The sequence below is a fragment of the Oncorhynchus gorbuscha genome, linkage group LG15 (assembly GCF_021184085.1).
Source record: "Oncorhynchus gorbuscha isolate QuinsamMale2020 ecotype Even-year linkage group LG15, OgorEven_v1.0, whole genome shotgun sequence".
Lineage (NCBI taxonomy): Eukaryota > Metazoa > Chordata > Actinopteri > Salmoniformes > Salmonidae > Oncorhynchus > Oncorhynchus gorbuscha.
Window position 1 is genome coordinate 84698274 of NC_060187.1, and position 17701 is coordinate 84715974.

The 17701-nt window shown below is 46.0% G+C and overlaps 1 protein-coding gene across 4 annotated transcripts in view; it reads right to left on the reverse strand.

Annotated features, from left to right (window-relative positions):
* Window positions 1-17701, reverse strand: part of LOC123998307 (inversin-like) — a 62472-nt gene that overhangs the window by 13613 nt on the left and 31158 nt on the right. For all 4 annotated transcript variants that reach the window (XM_046303404.1, XM_046303402.1, XM_046303403.1 and 1 more), the window contains 6 exons: window positions 14523-14696; window positions 10489-10656; window positions 10214-10394; window positions 9984-10093; window positions 9706-9877; window positions 7535-7690 (listed from right to left, as the gene is read on the reverse strand). In XM_046303404.1, coding sequence (XP_046159360.1) covers window positions 7535-7690; window positions 9706-9877; window positions 9984-10093; window positions 10214-10394; window positions 10489-10656; window positions 14523-14696 — 961 coding nt within the window. The remainder of the gene's footprint in view (window positions 1-7534; window positions 7691-9705; window positions 9878-9983; window positions 10094-10213; window positions 10395-10488; window positions 10657-14522; window positions 14697-17701) is intronic.

Sequence of the window (17701 nt, forward strand, 5' to 3'; positions counted from 1 at the left end):
GTCGAGATCCAAGGAGCCATGCTCGGCAGACACGAGCAGGAATTGTCTGCTGCTCGCCATGCCGTGGAGAACCTGGCCGCTCAGGTTTCCGACCTCTCTGGACAGTTCCAGAGTCTTCGTCTCGTGCCACCTGTTACTTCCTGGCCTGCCGAGCCTCCAGAACCTAGGGTTAATAACCCACCTTGCTACTCCGGGCAGCCCACTGAGTGCCGCTCCTTTCTCACCCAGTGTGAGATTGTGTTCTCTCTCCAACCCAACACATACTCTAGAGAGAGAGCTCGGGTTGCTTACGTCATTTCACTCCTTACTGGCCGGGCCCGAGAGTGGGGCACAGCTATCTGGGAGGCAAGGGCTGATTGTTCTAACAATTACCAGAACTTTAAAGAGGAGATGATTCGGGTTTTTGACCGTTCAGTTTTTGGTGGGGAGGCTTCTAGGGTCCTGGCTTCCCTATGCCAAGGTGATCGATCCATAACGGATTACTCTATAGAGTTTCGTACTCTTGCTGCCTCTAGTGACTGGAACGAGCCGGCGCTGCTCGCTCGTTTTCTGGAGGGACTCCACACAGTGGTCAAAGATGAGATTCTCTCTCGGGAGGTTCCTTCCTGTGTGGACTCTTTGATTGCTCTCGCCATCCGCATAGAACGACGGGTAGATCTTCGTCACCAGGCTCGTGGAAGAGAGCTCGCATCAACGGTGTTTCCCTGCTCCGCATCGCAACCATCTCCCTCCTCTGGCTCTGAGACTGAGCCCATGCAGCTGGGAGGGATTCGCATCTCGACTAAGGAGAGGGAACGGAGGATCACCAACCGCCTGTGCCTCTATTGCGGATTTGATGGACATTTTGTTAATTCATGTCCAGTAAGAGGCCAGAGCCCATCAGTAAGCGGAGGGCTACTGGTGAGCGCTACTACTCAGGTCTCTTCATCTAGATCTTGTACTACTATGTCGGTCCATCTACGCTGGACCGGTTCGGGTGCTACATGCAGTGCCTTGATTGACTCTGGGGCTGAGGGTTGTTTCATGGACGAAGCATGGGTTCGGAAACATAACATTCCTTTCAGACAGTTAGACAAGCCTACGCCCATGTTTGCCTTAGATGGTAGTCATCTTCCCAGTATCAAATTTGAGACACTACCTTTAACTCTCACAGTATCTGGTAACCACAGTGAGACTATTTCTTTTTTGATTTTTCATTCACCTTTCACACCTGTTGTTTTGGGTCATCCCTGGCTAGTATGTCATAATCCTTCTATTAATTGGTCTTGTAATTCTATCCTATCCTGGAACGTATCTTGTCATGTGAAGTGCTTAATGTCTGCCATCCCTCCCATTTCTTCTGTCCCCACTTCTCAGGAGGAACCTGGCGATTTGACAGGAGTGCCGGAGGAATATCATGATCTGCGCACGGTCTTCAGTCGGTCCCGAGCCAACTCCCTTCCTCCTCACCGGTCGTATGATTGTAGTATTGATCTCCTTCCGGGGACCACTCCTCCTCGGGGTAGACTATACTCTCTGTCGGCTCCCGAACGTAAGGCTCTCGAGGATTATTTATCTGTGTCTCTTGACGCCGGTACCATAGTGCCTTCTTCCTCTCCGGCCGGGGCGGGGTTCTTTTTGTTAAGAAGAAGGACGGTACTCTGCGCCCCTGCGTGGATTATCGAGGGCTGAATGACATAACGGTTAAGAATCGTTATCCGCTTCCCCTTATGTCATCAGCCTTCGAGATTCTGCAGGGAGCCAGGTGCTTTACTAAGTTGGACCTTCGTAACGCTTACCATCTCGTGCGCATCAGAGAGGGTGACGAGTGGAAAACGGCGTTTAACACTCCGTTAGGGCATTTTGAGTACCGGGTTCTGCCGTTTGGTCTCGCCAATGCGCCAGCTGTTTTTCAGGCATTAGTTAATGATGTTCTGAGAGACATGCTGAACATCTTTGTTTTTGTCTATCTTGACGATATCCTGATTTTTTCACCGTCACTCGAGATTCATGTTCAGCACGTTCGACGTGTTCTACAGCGCCTTTTAGAGAATTGTCTCTACGTAAAGGCTGAGAAGTGTTCTTTTCATGTCTCCTCCGTTACTTTTCTCGGTTCCGTTATTTCCGCTGAAGGCATTCAGATGGATTCCGCTAAGGTCCAAGCTGTCAGTGATTGGCCCGTTCCAAGGTCACGTGTCGAGTTGCAGCGCTTTTTAGGTTTCGCTAATTTCTATCGGCGTTTCATTCGTAATTTCGGTCAAGTTGCTGCCCCTCTCACAGCTCTTACTTCTGTCAAGACGTGTTTTAAGTGGTCCGGTTCCGCCCAGGGAGCTTTTGATCTTCTAAAAGAACGTTTTACGTCCGCTCCTATCCTCGTTACTCCTGACGTCACTAGACAATTCATTGTCGAGGTTGGCCTTCAGAGGTAGGCGTGGGAGCCATTCTATCCCAGCGCTTCCAGTCTGACGATAAGGTTCATCCTTGCGCTTATTTTCTCATCGCCTGTCGCCATCTGAGCGCAACTATGATGTGGGTAACCGTGAACTGCTCGCCATCCGCTTAGCCCTAGGCGAATGGCGACAGTGGTTGGAGGGGCGACCGTTCCTTTTGTCGTTTGGACAGACCATAAGAACCTTGAGTACATCCGTTCTGCCAAACGACTTAATGCCCGTCAAGCTCGTTGGGCGTTGTTTTTCGCTCGTTTCGAGTTTGTGATTTCTTACCGTCCGGGTAGCAAGAACACCAAGCCTGATGCCTTATCCCGTCTGTTTAGTTCTTCTGTGGCTTCTACTGATCCCGAGGGGATTCTTCCTTATGGGCGTGTTGTCGGGTTGACAGTCTGGGGAATTGAAAGACAGGTTAAGCAAGCACTCACGCACACTGCGTCGCCGCGCGCTTGTCCTAGTAACCTCCTTTTCGTTCCTGTTTCCACTCGTCTGGCTGTTCTTCAGTGGGCTCACTCTGCCAAGTTAGCTGGTCATCCCGGTGTTCGAGGCACTCTTGCGTCTATTCGCCAGCGATTTTGGTGGCCGACTCAGGAGCGTGACACGCGCCGTTTCGTGGCTGCTTGTTCGGACTGCGCGCAGACTAAGTCGGGTAACTCTCCTCCTGCCGGTCGTCTCAGACCGCTCCCCATTCCTTCTCGACCATGGTCTCACATCGCCCTAGACTTCATTACCGGTCTGCCTTTGTCTGCGGGGAAGACTGTGATTCTTACGGTTGTCGATAGGTTCTCTAAGGCGGCACATTTCATTCCCCTCGCTAAACTTCCTTCCGCTAAGGAGACGGCACAAATCATTATCGAGAATGTGTTCAGAATTCATGGCCTCCCGTTAGACGCCGTTTCAGACAGAGGCCCGCAATTCACGTCACAATTTTGGAGGGAGTTCTGTCGTTTGATTGGTGCGTCCGTCAGTCTCTCTTCCGGGTTTCATCCCCAGTCTAACGGTCAAGCAGAGAGGGCCAATCAGACGATTGGTCGCATACTACGCAGCCTTTCTTTCAGAAACCCTGCGTCTTGGGCAGAACAGCTCCCCTGGGCAGAATACGCTCACAACTCGCTTCCTTCGTCTGCTACCGGGTTATCTCCGTTTCAGAGTAGTCTGGGTTACCAGCCTCCTCTATTCTCTTCCCAGCTTGCCGAGTCCAGCGTTCCCTCCGCTCAAGCGTTTGTCCAACGTTGTGAGCGCACCTGGAGGAGGGTGAGGTCTGCACTTTGCCGCTACAGGGCACAGACTGTGAGAGCCGCCAATAAACGCAGGATTAAGAGTCCTAGGTATTGTTGCGGCCAGAGAGTGTGGCTTTCCACTCGCAACCTTCCTCTTACGACAGCTTCTCGTAAGTTGACTCCGCGGTTCATTGGTCCGTTCCGTGTCTCCCAGGTCGTCAATCCTGTCGCTGTGCGACTGCTTCTTCCGCGACATCTTCGTCGCGTCCATCCTGTCTTCCATGTCTCCTGTGTTAAGCCCTTTCTTCGCACCCCCGTTCGTCTTCCCTCCCCCTCCCGTCCTTGTCGAGAGCGCACCTATTTACAAGGTACATAAGATCATGGACATGCGTTCTCGGGGACGGGGTCACCAATACTTAGTGGATTGGGAGGGTTACGGTCCTGAGGAGAGGAGTTGGGTTCCGTCTCGGGACGTGCTGGACCGTTCGCTCATTGATGATTTCCTCCGTTGCCGCCAGGATTCCTCCTCGAGTGCGCCAGGAGGCGCTCGGTGAGTGGGGGGGTACTGTCATGTTTTGTCATTTATTATCATGTCTTGTCCCTGTGCTTCCCATTCTATTTGTTTCCCTCTGCTGGTCTTATTAGGTTCTTTCCCTCTTTCTATCCCTCTCTCTCCCCCTCCCTCTCTCACTCTCTCGCTCTCTCTTCTCTCTATCGTTCCGTTCCTGCTCCCAGCTGTTCCTATTCCCCTAATCATCATTTAGTCTTCCCACACCTGTTCCCGATCCTTTTCCCTGATTAGAGTCCCTATTTCACTCCTTGTTTCCCGTACCTGCCCTGTCGGATCCTCATGTATAATTCACCGTGCTGTGTCTATGTTTTGCCCTGTCGTGTCGTGTTTTCCTCAGATGCTGCGTGGTGAGCAGGTGTCTGAGTCTGCTAGGTTCAAGTGCCTTCCCGAGGCAACCTGCAGTTCTCGATCAAGTCTCCAGTCTGTTCTTGTCTTTACGTGTAGTATTATGCTTTTTGTTTTGTAAAGTTTATTCTGGATTAAATACTCTGTTTTCGCCAAGTCGCTTTTGGGTCCTCATTCACCAGCATGACAGTTCCTGTAGGTTCATGCTCTACAACATCCGCAGAGTACGACCCTGCCTCACACAGGAAGCGGCGCAGGTCCTAATCCAGGCACTTGTCATCTCCCGTCTGGATTACTGCAACTCGCTGTTGGCTGGGCTCCCTGCCTGTGCCAGTAAACCCCTTCAACTCATCCAGAACGCCGCAGCCCGTCTGGTGTTCAACCTTCCCAAGTTCTCTCACGTCACCCCGCTCCTCCGTTCTCTCCACTGGCTTCCAGTTGAAGCTCGCATCCGCTACAAGACCATGGTGCTTGCCTACGGAGCTGTGAGGGGAACGGCACCTCAGTACCTCCAGGCTCTGATCAGGCCCTACACCCAAACAAGGGCACTGCGTTCATCCACCTCTGGCCTGCTCGCCTCCCTACCACTGAGGAAGTACAGCTCCCGCTCAGCCCAGTCAAAACTGTTCGCTGCCCTGGCCCCCCAATGGTGGAACAAACTCCCTCACGACGCCAGGACAGCGGAGTCAATCACCACCTTCCGGAGACACCTGAAACCCCACCTCTTTAAGGAATACCTAGGATAGGATAAGTAATCCCTCTCACCCCCCCCCCTTAAGTTTTAGATGCACTATTGTAAAGTGACTGTTCCACTGGATGTCATAAGGTGAATGCACCAATTTGTAAGTCGCTCTGGATAAGAGCGTCTGCTAAATGACTTAAATGTAAATGTAATGTAAATGTATGAACAGTGCCTTGCGAAAGTAGTCGGCCCCCTTGAACTTTGCGACCTTTTGCCACATTTCAGGCTTCAAACATAAAGATATAAAACTGTATTTTTTGTGAAGAATCAACAACAAGTGGGACACAATCATGAAGTGGAACGACATTTATTGGATTTTTCAAACTTTTTTAACAAATCAAAAACTGAAAAATTGGGCGTGCACAATTATTCAGCCCCCTTAAGTTAATACTTTGTAGCGCCACCTTTTGCTGCGATTACAGCTGTAAGTCGCTTGGGGTATGTCTCTATCAGTTTTGCACATTGAGAGACTGAATTTTTTTCCCCATTCCTCCTTGCAAAACAGCTCGAGCTCAGTGAGGTTGGATGGAGAGCATTTGTGAACAGCAGTTTTCAGTTCTTTCCACAGATTCTCGATTTGATTCAGGTCTGGACTTTGACTTGGCCATTCTAACACCTGGATATGTTTATTTTTGAACCATTCCATTGTAGATTTTGCTTTATGTTTTGGATCATTGTCTTGTTGGAAGACAAATCTCCGTCCCAGTCTCAGGTCTTTTGCAGACTCCATTAGGTTTTCTTCCAGAACGCTCCTGTATTTGGCTCCATCCATCTTCCCATCAATTTTAACCACCTTCCCTGTCCCTGCTGAAGAAAAGCAGGCCCAAACCATGATGCTGCCACCACCATGTTTGACAGTGGGGATTGGTGTGTTCAGGGTGATTAGTTGTGTTGCTTTTACGCCAAACATAACGTTTTGCATTGTTGCCAAAAAGTTCAATTTTGGTTTCATCTGACCAGAGCACCTTCTTCCACATGTTTGGTGTGTCTCCCAGGTGGCTTGTGGCAAACTTTAAACGACACTTTTTATGGATATCTTTAAGAAATGGCTTTCTTCTTGCCACTCTTCCATAAAGGCCAGATTTGTGCAATATACGACTGATTGTTGTCCTATGGACAGAGTCTCCCACCTCAGCTGTAGATCTCTGCAGTTCATCCAGAGTGATCATGGGCCTCTTGGCTGCATCTCTGATCAGTCTTCTCCTTGTATGAGCTGAAAGTTTAGAGGGACGGCCAGGTCTTGGTAGATTTGCAGTGGTCTGATACTCCTTCCATTTCAATATTATCGCTTGCACAGTGCTCCTTGGGATGTTTAAAGCTTGGGAAATCTTTTTGTATCCAAATCCGGCTTTAAACTTCTTCACAACAGTATCTCGGACCTGCCTGGTGTGTTCCTTGTTCTTCATGATGCTCTCTGCGCTTTTAACGGACCTCTGAGACTATCACAGTGCAGGTGCATTTATACGGAGACTTGATTACACACAGGTGGATTGTATTTATCATCATTAGTCATTTAGGTCAACATTGGATCATTCAGAGATGCTCACTGAACTTCTGGAGAGAGTTTGCTGCACTGAAAGTAAAGGGGCTGAATAATTTTGCACGCCCAATTTTTCAGTTTTTGATTTGTTTAAAAAGTTTGAAATATCCAATCCACCTCATGATTGTGTCCCAAAAATACAGTTTTATATCTTTATGTTTGAAGCCTGAAATGTGGCAAAAGGTCGCAAAGTTCAAGGGGGCCGAATACTTTCGCAAGGCACTGTATATAATCGTTATATACCTCTGTGCTCAATTGTGATTGACTATACACCAAAGTGAAATGACACACACCATGCTTCATGCGCATAATGTTCATGTGAGGGGAATTTGTATATTTGGGGATGTGAGGGGAATGTGTATATTTGGGGATGTGAGGGGAATGTGTATATTTGGGGATGTGAGGGGGAATGTGTATATTTGGGGATGTGAGGGGAATGTGTATATTTGGGGATGTGAGGGGAAATGTGTATATTTGGGGATGTGAGGGGGAACGTGTATATTTGGGGATGTGAGGGAAATGTGTATATTTGGGGATGTGAGGGAAATGTGTATATTTGGGGATGTGAGGGGGAATGTGTATATTTGGGGATGTGAGGGGGAATGTGTATATTTGGGGATGTGAGGGGGAATGTGTATATACGACCTGAGTAAAGCAAAATGTTAATTTATCCACATCTTTGCTGTGTACCTTTGATAAGTGTGAGGATGATGTGGCGGTGTCCCATCTCACAGGCTCTGAACAGAGGCGTGTGTTTCATCACGTCTAGACTGTCCACTATGGCTCCTCTTTCCAACAGCAACCTCACTGTACTCACATGACCTGACAGAGAGGCCGCATGCAGCGCTGCAACACACACACACACATTTAGTTGAGCTTTTCAGTCTCCACACACTTCAGCAGCCTCACCTACTCGAGTTTTCAGAACCAGTTTGTCAAATTAAAAGTAATTTGTTGCACTTTGACCCTGTACTGTGTTGTGATGTTATTTAATGTCAGTCAATATTTACACCACTGGCCCCTCTATCTACCCCAGTGACTCTGATCAACCCACTCTGCTCCCCATCACATTCAACCTCATTAGCATAGTACACCAGATCATTTGCATATTTTACCAACTCATTAGCATATGCTCACATAAATTGTCCCTGCAGGGCAGGAAGCGGGGCCATCACCATGGTGATTAGTGCTCCAATCAGCCCACGGGGCAGAGCAGGGGACAAAGGATAGCATGTCTACAGCTTGGGGATGGTGTGTGTGTGTGTGTGTGTGTGTGTGTGTGTGTGTGTGTGTGTGTGTGTGTGTGTGTGTGTGTGTGTGTGTGTGTGTGTGTGTGTGTGTGTGTGTGTGTGTGTGTGTGTGTTTATGTTTCTATGTATTTATGTGTGTGTGTGTGTGTGTGTGTCTATGTGTGTGTGTGTGTGTGTGTGTGTGTGTGTGTGTGTGTGTGTGTGTGTGTGTGTGTGTGTGTGTGTGTGTGTGTGTGTGTGTGTGTGTGTGTGTGTGTGTGTGCGTGCGTGCGCATGTGCGTGTGTGTGTGTCAGAGAGAATATGTGTGTCAGAGAGAGTATGTGTATCAGAGAGAGCATGTGTATCAGAGAGAGTATGTGTATCAGAGAGAGTATGTGTGTCAGAGAGAGTATGTGTATCAGAGAGAGTATGTGTATCAGAGAGAGTATGTGTATCAGAGAGAGTATGTGTATCAGAGAGAGTATGTGTATCAGAGAGAGTACGTGTATCAGAGAGAGTATGTGTATCAGAGAGAGTATGTGTATCAGAGAGAGTATGTGTATCAGAGAGAGTATGTGTATCAGAGAGAGTATGTGTATCAGAGAGAGTATGTGTATCAGAGAGAGTATGTGTATCAGAGAGAGTATGTGTATCAGAGAGAGTATGTGTACATGCTCACTAGTTTTGGTCATTTTCTTAACAGTGTCAGTTATGTGTTGACATGTCTCTCTCCCCACTAGTCTCTCCGCTCCACTGCTTTCGGGGAATCCCCTGACAACTATGGCACTCTGGGGAATCCCCTGTGACATCGGACAGCCGCTGTCCTGCCACCTGCGTCACCTCCAGTGCCTCAACATTCCTACATGCGCAGGATGACAGAGGCTAGCACCAGTGTGTGAGTGTGTGTGTGTGTGTGTGTGTGTGTGTGTGTGTGTGTGTGTGTGTGTGTGTGTGTGTGTGTGTGTGTGTGCGTGTGTGTGTGTCAGAGAGAATATGTGTGTCAGAGAGAGTATGTGTATCAGAGAGAGCATGTGTATCAGAGAGAGTATGTGTATCAGAGAGAGTATGTGTATCAGAGAGAGTATGTGTATCAGAGAGAGTATGTGTATCAGAGAGAGTACGTGTATCAGAGAGAGTATGTGTATCAGAGAGAGTATGTGTATCAGAGAGAGTATGTGTACATGCTCACTAGTTTTGGTCATTTTCTTAACAGTGTCAGTTATGTGTTGACATGTCTCTCTCCCCACTAGTCTCTCCGCTCCACTGCTTTCGGGGAATCCCCTGACAACTATGCCACTCTGGGGAATCCCCTGTGACATCGGACAGCCGTTGTCCTGCCACCTGCGTCACCTCCAGTGCCTCAACATTCCTACATGCGCAGGATGACAGAGGCTAGCACCAGTGTGTGAGTGTGTGTGTGTGTGTGTGTGTGTCATCTCTGTCTGTTTATCTCTCTGAGTAGCTCTGATGGTGACAGTACCAGGACATTAAGATCTGGGAAACTGTGGTGAAGGCGGTGGGGGGGATGAAGGGGGAGGTGTCCTCTACCAGCCTGACCAGTCACAGCAGCTCTTGGTCTACTGCTGACTGAAACAATCCCTGCATATTAAACACATCCCAGAGTTCCTCACCAGTGCCTCCGTACTTGTCGGCCATGTTGATGTCAATGTCAGGCGTGAGTGTCAGCATGGTGCGTATGACATCATCGCTTCCTTTGCCAGCAGCCCACATTAACGCTGTGCGGCCCTCCAGATCTGGCTCGTCTTTCACAGAGGGGTGGGACAGAAACACACCCACCGTCTCCTACGCACACACACACACGTGCACGTACGCACACACACGCACACACATGAGTCACTGATATAAGGTGAAAACGTGCGCGTGTTTGCATGTGTGTGTGTCTACGTACAGCGTAGTTGCTCTGAGCTCCATAGTGTAGAGGTGTGGCCCCATGGCTGTCTGAGGGGATGGTGCCTGACGTGTTCCTCTCCAACAACAAGTGCACTATCTTGGCATGTCCTGAAACACACATCAACATATCCAGTTTCAGCTCGGGCCCCCCCCTCCGGTACAGTATCTGGACCAGTGATGGAACCACATTCTGATGACAGGATCCACATTGTAAACACAGTCTCTTACCCAGCAGTGCAGCCCAGTGCAGCGGGGTTCTGAACAGGTTGTCGTACGCCGTGACGCTGCAGCCTTCATACGATGTCAGCACCTCCACCACTGCCTCGTTGCCGTCGGCAACCGCAAAGTGCAAAGGCGTGCGCCCCTCATAGTCCTGCCAGTTCAACAGAGACTCGGTAGGAGCCGCCTCCTACGCACACACACACACCTCATTTACATCAGTAAGCAGAGGATGGTGTGTGTAAGGATGACATTCTCACTGGATAGTGTGTGTGTGTGTGTACCAGTATGCAGCGGACGGTGTGTATAGCGGTGTGCTCCTGGCTGTGTGCAGCCCAGTGTAGGGGGATCTTGCCCTCACTGTCTGGGATGCCGATGTTGGAGTCGTGTTTGATGAGTAGTCTGACGTGCTCTGGCCTGTTATAGAACGCTGACCAGTGGAGCGCAGTCTGCTGCAGGGGGAGAGAGGGGGGGGTGGGTGACAGACACTATTGTAATAATGATTTTGGGCCCAATACTGGCCCAACTCTCTAAACTCCAGGCTCTAACCTCCAGGCTCTAACCTCCAGGCTGTTTGCCCTAGAAATAACTGTGATCTAAATCAAAGAGCCCTATAACATATTCTACAGAAACACACAAAGCCCGAGGATTTAACATGACAGTAACAGTGACAATAACAGTGACAGTAATAATGACTGTAACAGTGACAGTAACAGTAACAATGACTGTAATAGTGACAGTGACATGACAGTAACAATGACAGTAACAGTGACAGTAACAATGACTGTAACAGTAACAGTGACAATAAAAGTGACAGTAATAATGACTGTAACAATGACAGTAACAATGACAGTAACAGTGACAGTAACAGCGACAGTAACAGTAATAATGATTGTAACAATGACAGTAACAATGACAGTAACAATTACTGTAACAGTGACAGTAACAATTACTGTAACAGTGACAGTAACAATGTCTGTAATAGTGACAGTAACAGTGACAATAAAAGTGACAGTAACAGTGACAGTGATAATAAAAGTGACAGTAAGAGTGACAGTGATAATAAAAGTGACAGTAAGAGTGACAGTGATAATAAAAGTGACAGTAACAGTGACAGTAACAGTGACAATAAAAGTGACAGTAACAGTGGTAATGACTGTAAAAGTGACAATAAAAGTGATAGTAACGGTGACAGTAACAGTGACAGTGATAATAAAAGTGACAGCAACAGTGACAGTGATAATAAAAGTGACAGTAACAGTGACAGTAACAGTGGTAATGACTGTAAAAGTGACAGTAACAGTGACAGTAAAGGTGATAATAAAAGTGACAGTAACAGTGACAGTAACAGTGATAATAAAAGTGACAGTAACAGTGACAGTAACAGTGGTAATGACTGTAAAAGTGACAATAAAAGTGACAGTAACGGTGACAGTAACAGTGACAGTGATAATAAAAGTGACAGTAACAGTGGTAAAGACTGTAACAGTGACAGTGATAATAAAAGTGACAGTAACAGTGACAGTAACAATGATAATAAAAGTGACAGTAACAGTGGTAATGACTGTAACAGTGACAGTGATAATAAAAGTGACAGTAACAGTGATAATAAAAGTGACAGTAACAGTGACAGTGATAATAAAAGTGACAGTAAGAGTGACAGTGATAATAAAAGTGACAGTAAGAGTGACAGTGATAATAAAAGTGACAGTAACAGTGACAGTAACAGTGATAATAAAAGTGACAGTAACAGTGACAGTAACATTGGTAATGACTGTAACAGTAACAGTGACAATAAAAGTGACAGTAACAGTGGTAATGACTGTAACAGTAACAGTGATAATAAAAGTGACAGTAACAGTGACAGTAACAGTGATAATAAAAGTGGCAGTAACAGTGACAGTAACAGTGGTAATGACTGGCATAAAAGTGACAGTAACGGTGACAGTAACAGTGACAGTGATAATAAAAGTGACAGTAACAGTGGTAATGACTGTAACAGTGACAGTGATAATAAAAGTGACAGTAACAGTGACAGTAACAATGATAATAAAAGTGACAGTAACAGTGGTAATGACTGTAACAGTGACAGTGATAATAAAAGTGACAGTAACAGTAACAGTGATAATAAAAGTGACAGTAACAGTGACAGTGATAATAAAAGTGACAGTAAAAGTGACAGTAACAGTGATAATAAAAGTGACAGTAAGAGTGACAGTGATAATAAAAGTGACAGTAACAGTGACAGTGATAATAAAAGTGACAGTAACAGTGACAGTAACAGTGATAATAAAAGTGACAGTAAGAGTGACAGTGATAATAAAAGTGACAGTAACAGTGGTAATGACTGTAACAGTGACAGTGATAATAAAAGTAACAGTAACAGTGACAGTAACAGTGATAATAAAAGTGACAGTAACAGTGACAGTAACAGTGATAATAAAAGTGACAGTAACAGTGACAGTGATAATAAAAGTGACAGTGATAATAAAAGTGACAGTAACAGTGACAGTAACAGTGACAATAAAAGTGACAGTAACAGTGGTAATGACTGTAAAAGTGACAATAAAAGTGACAGTAATGGTGACAGTAACAGTGACAGTGATAATAAAAGTGACAGTAACAGTAACAATGATAATAAAAGTGACAGTACCAGTGGTAATGACTGTAACAGTGACAGTGACAGTGAAATTAAAAGTGACAGTAACAGTAACAGTGATAATAAAAGTGACAGTAACAGTGACAGTAACAGTGGTAATGACTGTAAAAGTGACAATAAAAGTGACAGTAACGGTGACAGTAACAGTGACAGTGATAATAAAAGTGACAGTAACAGTGATAATAAAAGTGACAGTAACAGTGACAGTGATAATAAAACTGACAGTAACAGTGGTAATGACTGTAAAAGTGACAATAAAAGTGACAGTAACGGTGACAGTAACAGGGACAATAAAAGTGACAGTAACAGTGGTAATGACTGTAACAGTGACAGTGATAATAAAAGTGACAGTAATAGTGACAGTAACAGTGACAGTAACGGTGACAGTAACAGTGACAGTGATAATAAAAGTGACAGTAACAGTGGTAATGACTGTAACAGTGACAGTGATAATAAAAGTGACAGTAACAGTGACAGTAACAGTGACAGTAACAGTGATAATAAAAGTGACAGTAATAGTGACAGTAACAGTGACAGTGACAGTACCGGTGACAGTGATAATAAAAGTGACAGTAACAGTGGTAATGACTGTAACAGTGACAGTGATAATAAAAGTGACAGTAACAGTGACAGTAACAGTGATAATAAAAGTGACAGTAATAGTGACAGTAACAGTGACAGTAACAGTACCGGTGACAGTGATAATAAAAGTGACAGTAACAGTGGTAATGACTGTAACAGTGACAGTGATAATAAAAGTGACAGTAATAGTGACAGTAACAGTGACAGTAACAGTGACAGTACCGGTGACAGTGATAATAAAAGTGACAGTAACAGTGGTAATGACTGTAACAGTGACAGTGATAATAAAAGTGACAGTAACAGTGACAGTAACAGTGATAATAAAAGTGACAGTAATAGTGACAGTAACAGTGACAGTAACAGTACCGGTGACAGTGATAATAAAAGTGACAGTAACAGTGGTAATGACTGTAACAGTGACAGTGATAATAAAAGTGACAGTAACAGTGACAGTAACAGTGATAATAAAAGTAACAGTAATAGTGACAGTAACAGTGACAGTAACAGTGACAGTAACGGTGACAGTGATAATAAAAGTGACAGTAACAGTGGTAATGACTGTAACAGTGACAGTGATAATAAAAGTGACAGTAACAGTGACAGTAACAGTGATAATAAAAGTAACAGTAATAGTGACAGTAACAGTGACAGTAACAGTGATAATAAAAGTGACAGTAATAGTGACAGTAACAGTGACAGTATGCTATAACAGAGATATCACCTCCTCTATGGCTGTTGTTAGAGATCTATTCTGGGACATACTGAAACCAGTGTCATCTGACATGCTGATGATGCATATTGGATTATTACAGAACTAACAGACAGATAGACATCATCGCTACAGACAGAGGGGGCCTGTGTGTGTGTGTGTGCGTGCGTGTAGAATGTATTTGGCACAACTGTCTGCCTTGATGAGTCAGGACAAAGCAGCCAATTGTCATGTGTGTGTGTCTCTGGATTGCTCAGAACTCCACGTGAACTCTAATTCAGTCAATCAAATCAAAGAGCCGGGACAGTTCCATAACAAGTATGTTTGATAGAACTATTACCCAACTTTGTAAACAGTGCGTGTGGTACCTTGTTCTTGTCCTGTGTATCCACCTCTCCAGGTCCTATGTGTTTGAGCAGCAAGGCCAGGGGTTTGGGGGAGGGGTGACGAGTCGCCAGGTGGAGGGGTGTTACCTCCTCTAGATCCTTCTGCAGCCAATCAGCACGACGCGACAGGAGCAGCTTCAGAAACCGCACGTTCCCCTGGAGCACACACACACACTCTCTCTATGATGTCTTATCCAATTCCATCATCATCCATCTCTATCCTTTCCTGTTGGTTCTCAGACTCTCTCCTCTCTCCTCTCTGTTCTTTCCTATTGGTTCTCAGACTCTCTCCTCTCTGTTCTTTCCTGTTGGTTCTCAGACTCTCTCCTCCTCTGTTCTTTCCTATTGGTTCTCATACTCTCTCCTCTCTGTTCTTTCCTATTGGTTCTCATACTCTCTCCTCTCTCCTCTCTGTTCTTTCCTATTGGTTCTCAGACTCTCTCCTCTCTGTTCTTTCCTATTGGTTCTCAGACTCTCTCCTCTCTCTTCTCTGTTCTTTCCTATTGGTTCTCAGACTCTCTCCTCTCTGTTCTTTCCTGTTGGTTCTCAGACTCTCTCCTCTCTCCTCTCTGTTCTTTCCTGTTGGTTCTCAGACTCTCTCCTCTCTGTTCTTTCCTGTTGGTTCTCAGACTCTCTCCTCTCTGTTCTTTCCTGTTGGTTCTCAGACTCTCTCCTCTCTGTTCTTTCCTGTTGGTTCTCAGACTCTCTCCTCTCTGTTCTTTCCTGTTGGTTCTCAGACTCTATCCTCTCTGTTCTTTCCTGTTGGTTCTCAGACTCTCTCCTCTCTGTTCTTTCCTGTTGGTTCTCAGACTCTCTCCTCTCTGTTCTTTCCTGTTGGTTCTCAGACTCTCTCCTCTCTGTTCTTTCCTGTTGGTTCTCAGACTCTCTCCTCTCTGTTCTTTCCTGTTGGTTCTCAGACTCTCTCCTCTCTGTTCTTTCCTGTTGGTTCTCAGACTCTCTCCTCTCTGTTCTTTCCTGTTGGTTCTCAGACTCTCTCCTCTCTGTTCTTTCCTGTTGGTTCTCAGACTCTCTCCTCTCTGTTCTTTCCTGTTGGTTCTCAGACTCTCTCCTCTCTGTTCTTTCCTGTTGGTTCTCAGACTCTCTCCTCTCTGTTCTTTCCTGTTGGTTCTCAGACTCTCTCCTCTCTGTTCTTTCCTGTTGGTTCTCAGACTCCTCTCTGTTCTTTCCTGTTGGTTCTCAGACTCTCTCTTCTCTGTTCTTTCCTGTTGGTTCTCAGACTCTCTCCTCTCTGTTCTTTCCTGTTGGTTCTCAGACTCTCTCCTCTCTGTTCTTTCCTGTTGGTTCTTAGACTCTCTCCTCTCTGTTCTTTCCTGTTGGTTCTCAGACTCTCTCTTCTCTGTTCTTTCCTGTTGGTTCTCAGACTCTCTCCTCTCTGTTCTTTCCTGTTGGTTCTCAGACTCTCTCTTCTCTGTTCTTTCCTGTTGGTTCTCAGACTCTCTCCTCTCTGTTCTTTCCTGTTGGTTCTCAGACTCCTCTCTGTTCTTTCCTGTTGGTTCTCAGACTCCTCTCTGTTCTTTCCTATTGGTTCTCAGACTCTCTCCTCTCTGTTATTTCCTGTTGGTTCTCAGACTCTCTCTTCTCTGTTCTTTCCTGTTGGTTCTCAGACTCTCTCCTCTCTGTTCTTTCCTGTTGGTTCTCAGACTCTCTCCTCTCTGTTCTTTCCTGTTGGTTCTCAGACTCTCTCCTCTCTGTTCTTTCCTGTTGGTTCTCAGACTCTCTCCTCTCTGTTCTTTCCTGTTGGTTCTCAGACTCTCTCCTCTCTGTTCTTTCCTGTTGGTTCTCAGACTCTCTCCTCTCTGTTCTTTCCTATTGGTTCTCAGACTCTCTCCTCTCTCCTCTCTGTTCTTTCCTATTGGTTCTTAGACTCTCTCCTCTCTGTTCTTTCCTATTGGTTCTTAGACTCTCTCCTCTCTGTTCTTTCCTATTGGTTCTTAGACTCTCTCCTCTCTGTTCTTTCCTGTTGGTTCTTAGACTCTCTCCTCTCTCCTCCTCTGTTCTTTCCTATTGGTTCTTAGACTCTCTCCTCTCTGTTCTTTCCTGTTGGTTCTTAGACTCTCTCCTCTCTCCTCCTCTGTTCTTTCCTATTGGTTCTTAGACTCTCTCCTCTCTCCTCTCTGTTCTTTCCTGTTGGTTCTCAGACTCTCTCCTATCTAATCCTCTGTTCTTTCCTGTTGGTTCTTAGACTCTCTCCTCTCTGTTCTTTCCTGTTGGTTCTCAGACTCTCTCCTCTCTGTTCTTTCCTGTTGGTTCTTAGACTCTCTCCTCTCTGTTCTTTCCTGTTGGTTCTCAGACTCTCTCCTCTCTCTTCTCTGTTCTTTCCTGTTGGTTCTCAGACTCTCTCCTCTCTCCTCTCTGTTCTTTCCTGTTGGTTCTCAGACTCTCTCCTCTCTCCTCTCTGTTCTTTCCTGTTGGTTCTCAGACTCTCTCCACTCTGTTCTTTCCTGTTGGTTCTCAGACTCTCTCCTATCTAATCCTCTGTTCTTTCCTATTGGTTCTTAGACTCTCTCCTCTCTGTTCTTTCCTGTTGGTTCTTAGACTCTCTCCTCTCTGTTCTTTCCTGTTGGTTCTCAGACTCTCTCCTCTCTGTTCTTTCCTGTTGGTTCTTAGACTCTCTCCTCTCTGTTCTTTCCTGTTGGTTCTCAGACTCTCTCTTCTCTGTTCTTTCCTGTTGGTTCTCAGACTCTCTCCTCTCTGTTCTTTCCTGTTGGTTCTCAGACTCTCTCCTCTCTGTTCTTTCCTGTTGGTTCTCAGACTCTCTCCTCTCTGTTCTTTCCTGTTGGTTCTCAGACTCTCTCCTCTCTGTTCTTTCCTGTTGGTTCTCAGACTCTCTCCTCTCTCCTCTCTGTTCTTTCCTATTGGTTCTTAGACTCTCTCCTCTCTGTTCTTTCCTGTTGGTTCTCAGACTCTCTCCTCTCTGTTCTTTCCTGTTGGTTCTTAGACTCTCTCTTCTCTGTTCTTTCCTGTTGGTTCTCAGACTCTCTCCTCTCTGTTCTTTCCTGTTGGTTCTCAGACTCCTCTCTGTTCTTTCCTGTTGGTTCTCAGACTCCTCTCTGTTCTTTCCTATTGGTTCTCAGACTCTCTCCTCTCTGTTCTTTCCTGTTGGTTCTCAGACTCTCTCTTCTCTGTTCTTTCCTGTTGGT